General features: G+C 35.5%; 1 protein-coding gene and 1 pseudogene across 1 annotated transcript; both read right to left on the reverse strand.

Annotated features, from left to right (window-relative positions):
* Positions 1-888: 888 nt before the first annotated feature.
* On the reverse strand, positions 889-1,101 carry LOC115291592 (adropin-like). The gene has a single exon (XM_029939111.1). The coding sequence runs from the start codon at positions 1,099-1,101 to the stop codon at positions 889-891; it is 213 nt and encodes a 70-aa protein (XP_029794971.1).
* A 10,689-nt stretch (positions 1,102-11,790) lies between these two features.
* The window catches only part of LOC115291089, a 98,634-nt pseudogene continuing 91,419 nt past the window's right edge, over positions 11,791-19,005 (reverse strand).

Genomic DNA, 19,005 nt, shown 5'->3' on the forward strand with positions numbered 1-19,005 from the left:
ACTTAAATCACTGATTTCTTCTATTTTAAATTGCTGAACAGGCTGTGGTATGAAAAGAACTCCTACAGTAAGATGTTTTCCATTTGCAACTGAACAGTCACAATGCCTTCTTCTTGTATAATGTTGGATAATAGCTACTCATATTTTGCCAATGAATAAGATTGGCCAGTCTTTGTCATTTCTTGTATTTTCTGGGGCTGGCATCAGTCCCAGAAAGTTTAGTGTAGGTTTTCTTTTCCCCTTACAACAGAGCCTTACCAGCGTAACAAAAATCTTCAGGGATAACAAATCTGATGAAGTGATTTGTGTTCCAGCAGTCTCTGTGATTATAACAAGAATGGAAAACCTGTTGTAATTCAAGAGCATGGGCTGCATTAAGACACCAGTATTTAGTATGCACGAGCTGTATCAGGACACCAGTATTTAGAAGTTCTAGCTATTCAAGGAGCACCTGAGGGTCTTGGTTGGTTGAGTGTCTGACACCTGATTTCATTCAGTTCAGGTCATGATCTCACGGTTCATGAGATTGAGTCCCAGGTCAGGTTCTTTGCTGACAGCATGGAGCCTGCTTGGGATTTTCTCTTTCTGTCTTTCTCTGTCCCTCCCTTGTTCTTTTTCTCAAAATAAATAAAAAAAATTTTTTTTAATTAGCTAAAAAAATAACATAACATAAAAAAACCTCATGAATCCCCACTCCCAGGCCTGTCCACCTAGGGCCACCAGAGCCCCTCTTAGAGCCAGGCTGGCTAGACTCTGGGATGCTAAGCCAAGCTCCAGACAGGTTAGACTCTGGGTTCTGGACCCCAAGCTAGTTAGACCCTGGGATCCTGATTCTAGGCTCTGGGGGGGTAGACTTGGGTCCCAGGCTCCAGGCTAGGTGAGGGGCCTTCAGGGCTGCAGCATGTGGCTGCCTTCCTGGCTGGGCTTCTGAGGACAGGGGCCAGGGCTGGAGTTGGGACTGGATTCAGAGAGGGAGTCGGTGTCCATAGTGCAGGAATGGCAGGCGCGGGAGAGAATGACCCAGAGCAGACGCAGCAAGAAGCCTACAAGGCCGTTGCAGACAAAGGTAATGAGGGTCCCCTGGGAGATGGCTGCCCCCATGACGAGCAGCACCCTCAGACCAGCACAGACCACGGGGCTGGCTCGATGGCGAGGCCCATTCCGAGGCAGGAATCCAGTATAGCTGGCCTTCCAAAAGGCTGTCCTGTCCACACACTCATTGATTCCTGGGCAATGGACATGTCCACCTGCGGTCTTGAGCCTGAGTTGAGCCTGTGGGAGGGGAGGGAAAGGAAGGGAGAGAGTGGAGGCAGGCAGGGGCAATGTCACCACCCCAGCCTTCCCCTTGGGTCATGCAGCCTCTAAGGACTCTAAGTCTCATTTAAAAAAAAATGGTGATCTCTTTGAACAAAATTGTCCGGACAAGTTTAGGTTAGAAAAGTTTTTTCTTGAATGCTTGGAAAGATTAATTTCAGTAAGTTTGTGAGCTGGATATATGAGGAACTTCTATCACTGAGCAAATGTTTTTAATGCTAATAAACAATTTCAGCTTTCTATGTGTATTGAAATTACTTCAGACACATTGCATGTTTCCTACTTCAACTTAATATTATAATTTATTGCCATGATGTTGTTTCCACTGTTTTCTTCTTCTGAGTTAGAACCGTTATTCACAAATATCCCTCCTTTTGCGCTCCCCTTCTAATATTGTATATATATTATTTATTTATAACTGTTTCATTTTTTTGTTGAATGGTCAGGGTTTTTTCTTTCACTATTTTTCCATGATCTTTTTTTCTCTATCACTCTTTATTATCTCTTCTTAATCACTTTTTTTTTCTCGCCTTTCTACTTTTATTTCCTGCTTTATATAGTTTGTTATTATTGAACAGCTTGTGTTTTAAGTGATTGCCCTTTTTAATTCATACATTTTTTGCTTTTCTTTTTTACCTTTATCTGTTACTGTTTTAGGAGTATTTTTTATAAAGAATGGAGTATAATGTTTTCTTTCCAATCTCAGTATTTGTTTTGAAAAAAAAATCACTACAATCATATTATGATTATTTAGTGTATATTTCTACCAGTTTGTTTTCTTTTTTGCCTTCTGTTTTATTCATTCCATATTTATACAGCTTTCTTTGTAACCATAATAATATAAGCAATTTATCTATTATAAATAACATATAAACTTAAGTGATAACATAATTGCATTAATAAAATATAAAGAATGTAATTATATAACAGCTAATATAATAATATAAACAATTATATATACAACGAATACAAACACCTCCATTTAGCAAGTATATTTACTCTCCTTCCAAAAAACAGTAGAAATGTAAAGGACTTTCTCATCACCCCAACCCTTTCCTGTGACCTATTTATGTGCCTGTATTGCTGAATAGCAATCTAGTCTTTTTGATTATTCTTATAATTTAGATATCACTGTGGGTTTCCTCCCATCAACCAACATTTTGATTTATCCAGAGATTAACCAATTTCTTTGTTAATCTTGTCATTCTGAATTTCGGACATTCATATTTGGAACTGCTGCCTTTCATTTGGAAATCTATTCACTCATTTTTAAATGAATTTATTACTATGCTGAGTTGTTTGGGTTTTTTTTATTTGAAATTTTTTTAATTTTTTAAATCTTTTTATGGTTTTTATTTATTTTTGAGAGACAGTGCGAGCAGGGGAGGGACAGAGAGAGAGTGAGACACAGAATCTGAAGCAGGCTCCAGGTTCTGAGCTGTCAGCACAGGGCCTGATGTGGGACTTGAACCCACGAACTTCGAGATCATGACCTGAGCTGAAGCCGGACGCTTAACTGACTGAGCCACCCAGGCGCCACTGAAAATGTTCCTGTTTTGACCCGATTCGTAAATGTTAACTAAAGTGGTTACTGTAGTTTGTAGTATGGTGTGATTGAATAAGACCTGCAGAAAATAGAGAAGCCTGATCTGATTAACTGGAGAGATCGTGTACAACTGCATAGTAGTAAAAACATCACATACGATGGTCTATATAATATGTATAATGACCTATATAACTTGTAAAATGACATATATAATCATCTGGAGCTGAATCTGTCATTCTGTGAAAGTGACATTTATGTTCTTGTGCACACATTCACTGGTTAATAAATGTCTGGAAATGACTTTCAGAGGGTATCCTGCCTTTGGTATCTCTGCACAGCACGTGTTGTGACACTTTCACTGGAATGAGGGAGACGACTTCCATGGCAACTTCAGACAAGCCACAGTTCTGTCCTTCTGCAATAACAGCTATTTTCTAAAAACTGTATTCTACAGAAATCTTTGCAATAAGGCATTTGTCTTGCAATACATGCATAGTTGCATTCGATGAGAATTGTCTCTCTGCATCTTGAAGTTAATTTTCTTATACTGTTTTCTTCTCTTTGCTGAGTAGTCTTGTCAATCTCACAATAATTCTTTGTGGGTAATTCATCATATGCTTCATGTGTGTTCTTTAGTTTTACTATTGTCTTAGTTACTCACCTATTTTTATTAATATTAATGGGAAGAGATACCATATTTTCTGATTGCTGAATTTATTCAGTCCTAGAAAATTCTCAAATGCACATATATAAAATATTGCCTCTATTCCATGTGTCATCTCTTCTTTGTCTATGATTATTTAAAAAAACAAACAAACTTTAAAACATCTGTTTTGCTTCAGTATCACATTCTGCTTATCTTCTCTATCATATTTGCAATATATGATACAATTTAGTTAATTTCTTCAATCTCAATTTTATTCTCTCTCTCTCTCTCTTCTCTCTCTCTCTCTCTCTCTCTCTCTCTCTCTGCCCCTCAGCTTTGTTTGTCTAATTTGCTGGTTAATTCTTCTATTTGCTATCCCTAATAGCATCAGCCTTGGGAGAAAGGTTGATTGGTTTCGATTGCTTATTAATCACGATGTCCCCCAGCTCTATATATTCCATTGAGTCCACTCATCATTTTCCATGTAAGTGATTACTTTAAAACCACCAGATCACACAGTTACATACTCAATTTTCTGTATCTCTCCCTAACCAGAATCAGTCTATGAGCGCAGTGATTCTTTTTCCTTTATTTCTTTATCATAGCACGCCTAGAATCTAGAACAGTATTTAGTGCTTAATAGGTTCTCAAGTAACATTTGTTGAATTGATGTTAAATGAATAGTGACTAGTTTCATGGTATGATTTGCTTGCAAATATGCTTATTTGAACTTCATCTGAGGAAATCCTAACAATTTGTTTGGGGATTTATTTTTCTTGAGAGAATTTTTGTATATTCTCTGAATAGGGTTATGAACCATATGGGACTCAAATAAATGTGCAGTATTGAGGTCCTTGGAATGTGCGTGCAGTGTGAACTTTAACCTCATACTTACATGAGTGGCAACCATTGACTAAGGAGTCTCAAAGAAAATTGTCTTTTCACTCCCCCATAATCCAGCGGCAAGTGTCATTTTTTTTTCTTTTAGATTTTCTTTTTCCTGGTAGACAGTTTGCATTGAAGGTTTTATTTGCATGGACCCTCTGTTTCAGATAAGTAGGACTTCCACCCTCTCTCCTGTTTTCAGCACAATCATGAAAACTTTTCCCTTTGTAACTATGAATGTCCGTCCCCATTATAACAACCATTAGAGTTGTCTTATGGTAATCCCAGGCTCAGTCCGCATTTTGGATTCATATAAACATTTCATTTAGATACCTGAAGATTTCCTATATTTTTTTCAAAATCTCAGTTTGCTTTTTAAATAATTTTTTCCTTTTTTTTCTTCTTTCTTTATTTTTTAAAATATTTTTAAATGTTTTTATTTATTTTTTAGAGAGAGAGTGAGACAGCACAAGGAGGGAGGGGTCAGAAAGAGAGGGAGACAGAATCCGAAGTAGGTTCCAGGCTGTGAGCTAGCTGTCAGCACAGAGCCTGACGCGGGGCTCCAGCCCATGAATGTGAGATCATGACCTGAGCCGAAGTCGGACACTTAACCACTGAGCCACCCAGGGGTCCCCTTTTTTTTAAAGTTTTTAAAAAGTCTTATTTAAATCAAAGGAAGTTAACATATAGTGTAATAACGATTTCAGGAGTAAAATTTAGTGAGTCACCATTTATGTATTACTGCCAGTAGTCATGCCAGCAAGTACCCTCCTTAATACCCATCACCCATTTAACCCACCTCCCACCCACCTCCCATCCAGCAACCCTCCTCAGTTTGTTCTCTGTAGTTAAGAGAATCTTCTGGGTTGCCCCTCTTTGTTTTTATCTTATTTTTTCTTCCCTTCCCCTATGTTCATCTGTTTTGTTTCTCAAACTCTTCATATGAGTGAAATCATATGATATTTTTCTTTGTCTGACTGATTGCTTAGCATAATACACTCTGGTTCCATCCATGTTGCAAATGGCAAGATTTCTTTGTTTTTGATTGTCGAATAATATTCCACTATGTATATATACCACATTTTCTTTATGTATTCATCAGTCAAGAGACATTTGGGCTTTTTCCATAATTTGGCTATTGATGATAGTGCTGGTATAAATATTGGGGTGCATGTGCCCCTCTTAATCAGCATTTCTTTATCCTTAGGCAAATACCTAGGTGTGCAATTGCTAGGTGGTAGGATAGATCAAATTTTAATTGTTTGAAGAAACTCCATACTGTTCTCCACAGTGGCTGCACCAGTCTGCATTCCCACCAACACTGCAAAAGGGTTCTTTTTCTCTGCATCCTCATCATCTTTTGTTTCCTGAGCTGTTAATTTCAGCCATTCTTACAGGTGTGAGGTGTTATCTCATTGTGGTTTTGATTTGTGTTTCCCTGATGAGTGATGCAGAACATCTTCTCATGTGCCTGTTAGCCATCTGAATGTCTTCTTTGGAAAAAATGTCTGTCCATACCTTCCGTCCATTTCTTTCTCTGGATTACTTGCTTTTTGGGAGTGGAGTTTGATAACTTCCTTACAGAGTTTAGATACTAACCCTTTATCCAAGATGTCATTTGCAAATATCTCCTCCTATTCCATAAGCTGCCTTTTAGTTTTGTTGATTGTTTCCTTCTCTGGGCAGAAGCTTTTTATCTTGGTGAACTCCCAAAAGTTTATTTTGCTTTTGTTTCCCATGTCTACAAAGACATGTCTAGTAGGAAGTTGGTGCAGCCAAGGTCAGAGAGGTTGTTGCCTTTTTTCTCCTATAGGATTTTGATGATTTTCTGTCTTACATTAAGCTTTTCATCCATCTTGAGTTTATTTTTGTATATGGTGTAAGAAAGTGGTCCAGGTTCATTCTTCTGCAGGTCACTGTCCAGTTTTCCCAACACCATTTGCTGAAGAGACTCTCCTTTTTCACTGGATAGTCTTAACTATGGCTTCTCTTCAGATCACACAATTCTTTCACCTTACATAACTTTTTTTTTTAAATAATTCTAAGCATTTAAGTTGTTTGCATTAGTCAGTTTTTCAGGACCTGAAAATTTCTGGGATTATTTGAAAAAATTTAAAAGAGAAGTTAATATAAGAGTAAAAACCATAAAAATGTAGAAAAAATTATTAATGGCTATTCCAGTATCCACCTCTACTCTTATTTATATTTTTCATTCTCATTATCCTAGACACATAGCTTCTATAGACAGGGCCAGGTTTCGGTTCCTCCTAACATTTTCTCCCTCTTGAGATTCTACCTACATTTTTCAAAGTCTACAATGTATGAAATATGAAAAAAAAAGAAATCTCGAATTAAGCATTAAAATATATTCTTTTCTGGTAAAAGGCCTAGTCCTATTTCCCTTCCCACTCTTAGAAGAGTGCTTTTATACTAGACTGCAGTGTATTTTGAAAAACTCTTAAAGGATTGAGCTAACTTAATACTCAACCACTATTATCTGAAATGGATTGACTATTTGACCGGTTGTAAATTGATAAGATTAGTTACATTGTGGTCATGGAAATCATGGAAATGTTTCTAATCAAAAGCAAAGAACATTTTGTTTCTTTCAGTGATTTGAAGGAGCTGAAAGTATGGTAGATAGATTTAGAGTCCAGCGGTTGTTAAATGGAGTTATACTTATTTCTTTTCCAAAGACAATGAAGAGCAAAGAAATCTCAAATATATTTTACAAAATTTACACATAATATAATTTACCTTGAGAAATGACTCCTTCACATATTTGTTTTTTAGGGGATGTTTTACTCTTCAATGTAAATAAACTCCTTAGTATTTGGATGTTGAATGTGAAACAGATTTATCTTTTTTTCTTCCCATTTTATAAATATACAAAGCAATAGATCAGCAGGTATTAGAAGTATAATTTCTGAGAAAATGTAAGTCTAATTGGATTCAAATTTAAGTTAAATTCTTAACAACACTTTGGCTGTTTGTTAACGTATACTTAATTGTTCACTCACTAATTGCCTGCATATAGGATGTCACTATTTTTGTGTTTATTTTTTTAATTTAAAAGGTAAAATATATGAACAGAAATCACATGAAGTCAAGATAATGAAGACTTCACCACATTGGAAAAAAAAATCACTTGAGTGTGGAGTTTTAGGAGATGAAGATGTAATTAGTGATAATCCCTTCTTTATTGAGATTCTCCTAAGAAATGATGGATTAAATTACTCCCTTATCAACACTACAGTATTGATTTACTTATTTTCCCCTCTCCTTTCTCTGGCATAATTGATTCTAATCAAATTACAAAATAATTTTTAAAAACTTTAAAAATCAAAGCTAAAGTTATTGATGTACGGCAATCCAGAGTCTGAAGCAAAGTATTCTGCAATTACAGAAATAACAGATTCACTCTATATACATATGATATCTTTGTAATAAACATTCTTTCTAGATTGTAGCTTTATTTTCCTTCCTTTAGAAATTCTCAAGGACAAAGGCTTGAATTCTCTATTGTTCTGCAAACTCTCAGCAATTTCATAATTAGAGTTTTTCTTAACTTTTTTAATGTTTTATTTTATTATTTTTGAGTGAGAGAGATAGACAGTATGAGTGGGAGAGGGGCAGAAAGAGAGGGAGACACAGGACTGGAAGCAGGTTCCAGGCTCTGAGCTGTATATATACATAGTGGAATATTATTCGGCAATCAAAAACAAAGAGATCTTGCCATTTGCAACATGGATGGAACTAGAGTGTATTATGCTAAGCAATCAGTCAGACAAAGAAAAATACCATATGATTTCACTCATATGAGGAATTTGAGAAACAAAACAGATGAACATTGGGAAGGGAAGGAAAAATAAGATAAAAACAGAGAGGGGGCAACCCATAAGTTTCTCTTAACTACAGAGAACAAACTGAGGGTTGCTGGATGGGAGGTGGGTGGGAGGTGGGCTAAATGGGTATTGGGCATTAAGGAGGGCACTTGTTGGGATGACCACTGGCAGTTATATGTAAATAATGAATCACTAATTTGAGATCATGGCCTGAGCCAAAGTCATATCATGCTTAACCAACTGAGTCACCCAGACACCTCTCAGAATTTTTGACACCATTTTGTGTCTAGTAATGAATTACTATAAGCAAAATTAGAATACAATTGTTAATTATTTTTTCCATATAATACTTCCACTTTCAAAAACAGATTTTTTATGATATTTCTGATCATTTTTTTTCTTCCAACTCTCTTCAATTTCCGTATCTTTTCACTGTCCTTTGAAATAATTTTACCTAAAACTACTGATATATAAAATTATGGTGCAGATTTTTTCCCAAATACTGTTTTATTGTGTATATACATATATATGTGAGGTAGAGTTGACATGCAATATTACATACAACATTACTCTAGTGTATAATATAGTGATTCAACAATTCTATGCATAGTGAAATGCTCACCACAGTAAGTAGAGTTATCATCTGTGACTATATAAAGTTTTAAAATATTGACTGTATTTCCTATGCTTACCTTTCATCCTTGTGATTGATATTTTTTATAATGGCTTTAATCTGGATTTGGTATCATGGTAATGTTGGCCTCAATGAATGTTTGGAAAATTTTAATACTCTTATTTTTGGAATAGTTTGAGAATAATTGGTATTAACTCTTTAAATGTTTGGTAGAATTCACCATTGAAGCCATCTGGTCCTTGGCTTTGGTTTGTTGGGTATTTTTTGATTACTGATTCTGTTCATTACTATTAGCCATTCTCTTTGATTTCCTATTTCTTTCTGATTCAGTCTTGGAAGATTACATGTCTCCAGGAATTTATTTGTTTCCCTAGGTTGTTCAGTTTATTGGTATATAATTTTTATTAGTCTCTTATAATCCTTTGTATTTCCGTGGTGTTCATTGTAAGTTCTCCACTTACATTTCTTATTTGAGTCCTCTTTTTTCCTTTGATGAATCTGCTAAAGGTTTATCAATTTTGTTTTTCTTTTGAAGAACATGCTTTTAATCTTCTTGATTGATATATATATATATATATATGTATATATATGTATGTATGCATATCGTGTGTGTGTGTGTGTGTGTGTGTGTGTGTGTGTGTGTGTGTGAAGGGAGAAGAATTACAAGCCAAGTCACATGTCTGATGTCACACTACTGTAAATTACAGTGCAACTAAAATTAAAAATATCCTTTATTTTTTCATCTCTGAACATTTGCCAGATTTTTTACACAAAGATTAGATATTGTTTTTCTCATGTCTAATCATTATCTTATTGAGGAATGAATAGGTTATAGTAATACCCATATATACATACTGTTATATTATCAGATATCTGATAGAACCATGAAAATGCTAAAACTTGAACTTTCCTCAATTTTTAAATCATGTATGTTTAAATTTTTACCTTTTATGAACTTTTTACACTTCCTCAAAATTATCACATTCTAAGTTACTCCAAGTTTATAATGATGACTTTTCTAGGAACAATATAAATGATTGCAAATTGGCACCTTTGAGAAGAAAACATTTTTTTAGATTGCATTCTATTACAAACGTTCTATTTCTCTTTGTATAATAAAATAACTCTATATATGTCTGCATTGTCTTAAATATGATTGACTTATTTAATTCCATGTCACATTTTAAGAGAGATATTCCAAACCACTACTCTGCTACATAAGAATTGGAAATAACAGATGTTGTGTTAATTGATATTTAAATATTTCTATTGTGAAAAAATAGGGTTCTTTATGACTAACATGAACATTTTGATTCGGCAATTGTCAATTTCCTCAAAGTGTAAACTGATACATAAGAGGTTCAAAAGTAAAATATGAAAAGGATTGGTTGAATATTGTAACAGCTCTTTTATCATAGTTACATATCACTATAGAAATATATCAGAAATGTGACGCCTGGGTGGCTCAATTGGTTGAGCATCTGGCTTCGGCTCATGTCGTGATCTCACGGTTTGTGGGTTTGAGCCCCGTGTCAGGCTCTGCACTGATAGCTAGCTCAGAACCTGGGGCCTGTCTTCAGATTCTGTGTTTCCCTGTCTTTCTGACTGCCCCCCCGTTCACACTGTCTTTCTTGCTCTCAAAAATAAATAAAACATTAAAAAATTTAAAAAAGAAATATATCAGAAACTCACACCACTGCTAAACTTTGTAAACTTGATCTGCTGATGAAGGAAGATTCTCTACTTTTATAAAACTCTGGCAATATTATTCACTTTTAAAAATACAATAATCCAGTCTAGCACTTTAATTCGGAGCAATACACCCTTAGGGAGATTTGGATGGTACCTAAACCGGCATTGCTAAGTGGAAATGGCACATGTAGAAACTGACTCTCCCTTGATTTTGAGCAAATCCTTCTTTTTTTCTTTGACATCAATAAATATTTTTAAGTATTAACCTTTCCTACAGGAGCTTTGATTAAATACTTCTTAGGGATCCTAAGTAGATAAGCAAACAATGATAAATGTGTGTGTCTGTGCTAACTTCTAACTTAGTGCAGTCAGAAGCAAATCTAAATGTAAACCAGATCCCAAAAAAACAAAAGGTTTTAAATAACTCAAGACATTTTCCATGCTCCCCTAGGGATTTACCCTCTTCACCAAATAACTCCTAATCTGTTTAAAAACCACCCAACCTTTAGTTTTGGGCTGCTATATGTCATTTCTGGAGACAGCTGTAGAGTAAATCAAGCATCAGATCAAGTGTAATTCACCCACCTTTACACTGGTGTGCTTCTTACTGCAAGGTTATATAGTTGTCATAGAATTACTGGATTAGCATTCTTTTAGGGGAAGCAACACTTGAGTGCAAACCCTTGAAGCTGAACTGAATCAATAAAGTTTGGTTGACATAAAAATGAACTTTATTGAACCCCACAGAGTCGTGCCTATGACAAAATTCAGAAAAGGAAAGACATGGGAAACATATTTATTCTTATTTTGTATTTTATTGTGAAAAATGTTATTTTGAAGATGTATTTGTCATACTTCTTTTGTTGTTTAAAATAAAAAACTTCTTAGCAACCCTGGAATAGACTCTAGAAGAGGGTGGTGATTATATGCCTACAACACGTGGATACTGAATTGTCAAAAGTCTTAAAAATTAGGAAAGTCAGGGAATGGCAGGATCATTTAGAACAAGAGACTCCCAATTCCAGTGGTTTTTTTCTCTATCTCATATATTCATTTTTCTTTGTATATTGGCTCCATTGTCTTTCATTTCCAACCACCTTTGTTGACTGAGTGGATGTTATTGTTAGCCAATGTTCACTGCTTTGCATATTCTCCAAATTGGACATATTAGAAATTCTAATAGAAAGCAATAAGTGATCTCAGCTTCAGTTTTAAAAGTTTTTTTTTTTTTTTTCAGATTTAAGACTTTTATTTTTTCCATGCCCAACAAGCCTGGGTGGTTGATGCTCCCTGCTCCCCGTCCTGCCCCGGAGACCCCTACTCTTCACAAGAGGAACGTTTCCTTTCACCGGCATCGCTCAGACGGGACCTAGGCTTTGGCGGCTGACTTGTAATGGGCCAGCGTGCGGGCGGAAGGGTCCGTGGCATTGATCCACCTGGGCATCCAGAAATGGGTCAGCCAGTCTGCCCGGCCTGGGTAGTGGTGTTCAAAGATTTGACGGTCGTAGTAGCCTTCCTTGGTTTTAGGAGTATTGAAGGGAGATTCTTGGGCTGCGGTTGCCATCATTGAATCATCAACCTGATGTTCAATATGTTCCTGTAAAATCCTAAACCAGGAATTCTTAACCGAGGTTATGCCATCGCTGAATGCTTCTTTTGGCCGCCAGAGAATGTCTTTAGGTATCAGATTGGAGTCCTCAAAAGTCTCTCTCAGGAGATGTTTTTCTATCCCATTCTTGGGAACTCTCATATCTGGGGGCAGAGACAAGTAATAGGAACAAAATCGATATCCAGGAAAGGGACCCGCGATTCAAGGCCGTGGGCGGCAGTCGTGCGATTGGCCCCGGAGAACGTCTAATGGGTAGAGTTCCTTCAGGAGCCTCTCGCTCTCCTCCTCGGCTTCTTCAGGAGGAGGAGCCTTGTGAAAATAGATGTCACCCTGCTAAGCTCATCTGAACCTTCTCCGGAGAAGATCACCACGTTGTCTGTGCTCTTCCGAATGTCCTTGGAGATTAAGTACATACCTACTGAAGCACGAACTGTTGTAATATCGTAAGTTTCCAAGGAAAATATGACCTCATCCAGGACCTGAATGCCTTCCTCAGAATTACAGTTCAGTTGTAGAAGATTTTCTATAATCAACCACGCTTCATAAGCAGGGAGTTATATTAAACATCATGTAGGAATCCTTTTTGGGGTAGAGAGCAAACACTTACCATACTGGAAAGAATACTTAAAAAAGAAGAGACAGGCTAGATAAAAGTAAAAGTATTTTTTCCAAAAGGAGAAAAAAAATCTTAAATAACCATGTACATTAGTACTACCACAAGTTGAGTCCACAGCTCAAATGTACTTGTCATTTCTTTCTGGTAACATTTTGGGGTATTTTTAGTCAACTTTCCCCCCATTTTATTTAAAAGGAAAAACGTAAATCTTACATTCATCCCACCTTTGCCATTCTTGTTGGCGTTTTATTTGCATCCTACTTTATAGAAAATGAGGAAATGAGGTAGAACAGTGTTAATCAGAAGTATGAGTGCCATTTGCCACATGGTGGTTTCTCCCCTTCCAATCCACTTCCCAACATTAACCTGTTCTTTTTCGGTTGTAGAGATTAATGAACACTTAATTTTCTTGAACCCAAGGTCTAGGATGCAGTATAATAGACTGTATGCATTGAATGTGACTTAAAATCATTCTACAGTTGATAAGACCCTTTGAGAATCTTTCACTCCAGGTACAAATAATTGTAATTTTCTCACAAACAGCCTGGTTTTTTGTAAAGACGGTATAGTCCACATATCCCTTTATCTACTTGTGTTCTTTCTTTTACATCCAAGTAGGTGTGCGGATGTGAATTTTACATGCTTTGTTTTAATCTTCCTTGCCATTTTTTCATCACACAAACTTTAGTAACTTAATCCTTTGTTAATCAAAATATGGATTTAGGACCAATATCCTCAATCCCAAGAAGGGATCTTGTTAGAAAACTTATTAAAAATGCAGACTATCAAGCTCTACTCCAGGCCTATTAAATAAGATTTTGATAAAATCCACATATGAATGGATGTATATTAACTTAGCAGTGGAGGGAGAAGAAATGTCTTCTGTTGTATAACCCTCTGAAATAATATTATCAATTAACAGAACTCACTTTCTGAGTATCTTTTTTTAAGTTTATTTATTTATTTTTGAGAGAGAGAAGCAGAAAGAGAGGGAGAGAAAGAATCCCAAGCAGGCTCCAAACTGTCAGCATAGAGACCGACATGGGGCTTGAACCCATGAACCGTGAAATCAAGACCTGAGCTGAAGTCGGACACTCAAAGGACTGTGCCACCCAGGCACCCCCTTTTCCTATCTTTTAAAACTTATCCCTTGATACAGTTTATTGACTTGCAATTTCCCGAAGTGACTTGCGATTTCAAGCTATTTCATACTTCTGTGAATCTGCTTCTGCTGGTCTCATTACATGACAGTCTTCATTTCTCAAAGACACTTTGTTCCTCCCTAAAGCTCCTTAGTCCTCCAGGATTTAATTCTGTTGTCATCCTAGTAATTACCTTAGTAAACTTGAAATAATATTTCTTAGTAAACCCATAGAGAGTTGTTATAATTGCTAATGGGAAATATTTACTTGTTGCCCTTCATCTAGGAAACTCAAAGTTATTTAAAACAGGAGGTAATTGCATAGTTGCCTTTTCATCCTAACTCATCATAAAGTGAGCGTATCACCAAGTCGGTGATTAGAAAATGCATGCTCGAATGAAAACGTGCTATAGCCAGACGATGTTTTTTCTATGCATGGAGTGTGCACAAATTAGGTTAGTCTTATATAAACTAGCCCTCAGTGGTCCCTGTCTCTTGGTATTTGCACCTTGGTATAGTCTTCTGTTGAGATGAGTTTGCTGGGTTCTCCCTAGTGTCTTGCTTTGAAACAATACATTAAAGGGGGCAAGATGGCACTTCTGTGATTAGGTGACAGCGAATTGCGACTTCAGGTTTCCTCACAAACTCTGATGGTTATTTGGCTACAACGGTTTGAAACAAGCTGCTATTGAGCCCTTTGAGACAAGAAACTGAGGATGGTCCTCAGCCAAGGGTCAGCTAGAAACGGAGGCCAACCGGCTCTAGAGCCTGAATTCTCTCAGGAACCACAAAAACTGAGAAGTGTTTTTTTCCCTGTCCAAACCTTCAGCCTGTTTTTATAAGCTTTTTTTGTGTGTGGTAATGTGTTACCACAATCACACATGACAGATACAGATTCTTTAAAGCATTACCTTACCTAAAAATAGTGAGGTCTTAAATAATGAAGAATTGCTACTCTAATGATAGACAATATTTCAGATGCATTTAGAGTCCAGGGAAATGGTTACTTATCTTAATTTCAGTCATGGAGGCCTTGGATCCTGACAGAAGTTATGTGTTTAAACATGTGCCTTCATGATTGCCAATGGCATGAGTATATCACTATTTCCCCTGACCTTCTCTATGTCTGAGACTTTATAATTGTGCTTTATACCTTACTGATACTTTGTCTTTCCACCTACCTTGATTTTACTTAGTTCTAAGGTATAAATCTAATTATTGAACCCATTTGTCCTCAAAGGTTTTATTAGGAACTGTTTATTTCTCATGAACCAGAATATTTTAAAAGTTATTGAGGATCCAAGAGGTTTTGTTTGCATAGATTATATCAGCAGTTACATAAAGATATCTAAAGTTAGCTAAAAATTCAGAGTGATAATTTAAGGTGTTACTGTATTATTGATTTAATGTCTATTTCCTGTAAACATAAATTTTCCCTAGAGATGACTATATATTTTTTAAAATAAATGGATTGAGCAAAATGGCATCTTTTAAATTTTTCAACTTTCTTATATATGGATTAATATAAGAAAGATGGATTTTCAAAAGTCTTTTTGCATTCAACCATACAACATTACATCCTCTGAAAAAGTTCACTGACATTAACGAGTGAGAGTAACAAAGTAAATAATGCCTTAGTTTAAGATGAATATATTTGTGACCTTTTGGACCCACTGAAGGGTCTAAGCTGCATGAAGCACAAGGCCATGCTTTGAGAACCAGCCATCCATTTTCTTTTTTATTCTGAAAACTAGCTAGTAAGCACAATAAAAAAAATTCCAAAAATTATAGAAGTTAAAAAGAAATGAAATCTTACATCAATAAGTATAAAAACCCCTAACAAATGATGGAAATCTTCTTTCAGTTTACTGTTCATTGGTATTTCTTATGTAGCCAGGCATCATATTAAGCTGTAGTACTATCAATCAGTTTAAGTTTCTTGTTTTGTTCTTTAGAATAGAAAGAGTAAGTTTCAGGTGTGCCAGAAGGTAGACACATAGACACCCTCCTGTCTCTTTATTTCTCAATTTAAAAACAAGATTAGTAATAAGTTGTATCATGTATCTTGAATGTATCATCGATAAGCTGCTAAATAATGATCACCATTTCAGATAGCTGTGAAATTAGGTGATTAACTAGTTGTTACATAACCTTCTAATTGCTGTATAAGTCTAATTACATGAAATAGAAGTTGGGGGGTTGATTTTTTACTTTGCTTTTCTGTTTGGAGTGTCATAGTAACTACTGTATTGTAAAGGATGGAAAATAATTGCATATGCTAAAAAAATAAATAAACAGAATTCCCTAAAAAAATAAATAAAAACAAGATTAGAGAAACCGTTGCTAACCATTGGATGTGGTTGGATGTTTCAGGGTACTTCAGAGAAAGAACAAACCATTAGGAAGTTTATGTAGATACATAAGAGATTTATTATAGGAATTGACTTATGGAGACTGAGAATTCCCACAACCTGCCCTCTGCAAGCTGGAGACCCAGGAAGGCTGGTGTGGTAATTCAGTTCCAAGGGCAGAGAACCAGGAAGAGCTGATGCTACAATTAGTCCAAGGTTGAAAGCCTTAGAACTGAAAATATGGGGAAGGGTGAAAACGATGTCCCAGCTTAATGGGAGGGAGAGACAGAATTTGCCCTTCTTCTACTTTTATGTTCTATTTGGACACTCAACCCTGGTGATGGTGGACCTTCTCCACTCAGTCTGTGGATCTAAATGCTAATCTCTTTCTGAAACACTCTCACAGACATACCCAGTCAAGTTGCCACACAAAATTTACCATCACTTTGGATTTTAACACACTCATAGTTCTTGGTATTTCCACTTATATTTCTAAGTCATGCTTCATAAGGTGATGCCAAGTAACTTAATGAATATTTAGCCTCATAATTCATACTTTGATTTTATTTCTGAAAATGAGACCCTAAACATTCACGCTCTTTCAATAATTGTCTAAGTTTCTTTTCTTTCTTTCTTTTTTTTTTTTTTTGCCGTTATTACCAGCAGTAGTTTTAATTTGAATGTCTGGCTAGCTTCTTAGAGCAAGGAAATGATTTTTATTACTCCAGAGAATATGTCTGAACAATAATGGAAAAACATAAAGTAAATATTCTGGTGAATTTTCTGTTCATACTACTTGACCTCCTGTACTATTACGGTTATTATTATATGTAATTCAAGGAGAATGTGTCTTTTTTTGTGAAGATTGTTTAAACTGATGCTACAAGTCTAGTAAAGACATAATACAAAGCTGAGTTATAATGTGTTAAGCATATGACAACCCACTATAGTTATCACTAGGAATTTATTTCTTATTAAATATATTTATGAAACTCATAATCAAACAAACTGAATAATATCCATTGGCATGCATTTTTGCCTGTCCGGGTATTTAATATATTCTCTGCCAGTCTTGACACTCATTTTTTTCTGTACATTAGATTGAAAAATATGCTTTTAAAAGAAATCATGAAATCTATACCTGTTATTTTAACTCAGGAGTTTAATAAAATTAAGGGATTAATTCTTAATCTTCCTACTAAAAGTTTATCAGCTAGTGTGCTTGATAACATTCCTTAAATCCTGATTTTATGAAGGAAGGGATTTCTCTTTCTGGTCCTGGGAAACTATCTGATATTCTAACAAAATAACAACAACACAAGAGATTGTACCTGGAAGCTACTGTCCTTGCTATTCTTCAGTTGCATTTCAGAAATCCAGTATGTTTTCAGAAGAATTAATGAAGTAAATACCCTAGAACTTAGGGGCATGTAAATTAAGAGAATTGTGAAAATACTGAAAGATAATTATATAAACATCCACTAAGAGAATAGAGATGATTGTTCAAATAACCCAGACACTTGCCAAATATTTATCATCATTCACTATGAATTTAAAATACTCAAAATTAAGCATAGACACGTCTATGTCTATCTCTTATAGATATAGTCCATAAGCTTAAAGCAAACATCTGTGGACAAAAAAATGACCACAAATAAGAGAAACCATCATGTTTGAAACAAGGGAAATTTGGGCCACCTGGGTGGCTCAGGCAGTTAAGCATCTAACTCTTGGTTTTGGCTCAGGTCAAGATCTCACTGTTCATGGTTTCAAATCCCACTTCAGACTCTGTACTAACAATGTGGAGCCTGCTTAGGATTCTCGCTCTTTGCCTCTCCCCAGCTCATGCACCTATGTGTGCTATAAATAAATAAATAAATAAATAAATAAATAAATAAAAATAAAACCGGGGAAATTTATGCTTAGATTATACACCAAATATGAATATTTTAATACCAAAGATATTGATTACATTTGATGATTAAATAACCGAGTGACAAATTTTGCACATTTTACATAATCCTACAAGTTACTGAGAGTATTTTCAATGTTTTTTTTTGTAAAAAGTGAAATCTCATTTCATTTCTATAAAATACACAAACCATGATATATGCTATAAATCCATAATTGGGAGGAAGGATGTAATACTTTTGTATCTGTGTCCTTTCCTAATGTCTGTAGGCTCCATCTCAGAATCTTCACAAAAATGACACACTTCCATATTGGAGATCTCAATAAATCTTCTAATAATAGTTCTATAATGCGTTATTAAAGAAGGAAAATGCAAGAATAACCAGTTATTACCATGTAAGATTCAGTTCAAATATATGTTAGCCCTGAGGTATTGCTAAAGAATTTCATAATTTGGAAATTTAACATACAAATACTGCACATATGGAGACAAAGACATGGAGTGAAAATTATATAGATGCTGAGCAATTGGAAATATCAAGGCATCTGGAAATTGAATCAATTACCATTTAATTCACTCATGAAGAAAAGCCTCTGGAAAATGAATTTTATATTTTGCTCTCAACAATATTAAGAATACCATAGCTTATAAATACTTGAATTTATTAAAAATTTTTAAAGTCTATTTTTTTGAGAGAAGGAGTGCAAACAGGGTAGGGGCAGAGAGATGGGAGAGAGAGAGAATCCCAAGCAGTCTCTGCCTTCTCAGCGCAGAGCCTGATGCAGGCTCAAACCTACCAATCAGAAATCATGAG

This window comes from Suricata suricatta, chromosome 5 (assembly GCF_006229205.1).
Source record: "Suricata suricatta isolate VVHF042 chromosome 5, meerkat_22Aug2017_6uvM2_HiC, whole genome shotgun sequence".
In the NCBI taxonomy this organism is placed as follows: Eukaryota; Metazoa; Chordata; class Mammalia; order Carnivora; family Herpestidae; genus Suricata; species Suricata suricatta.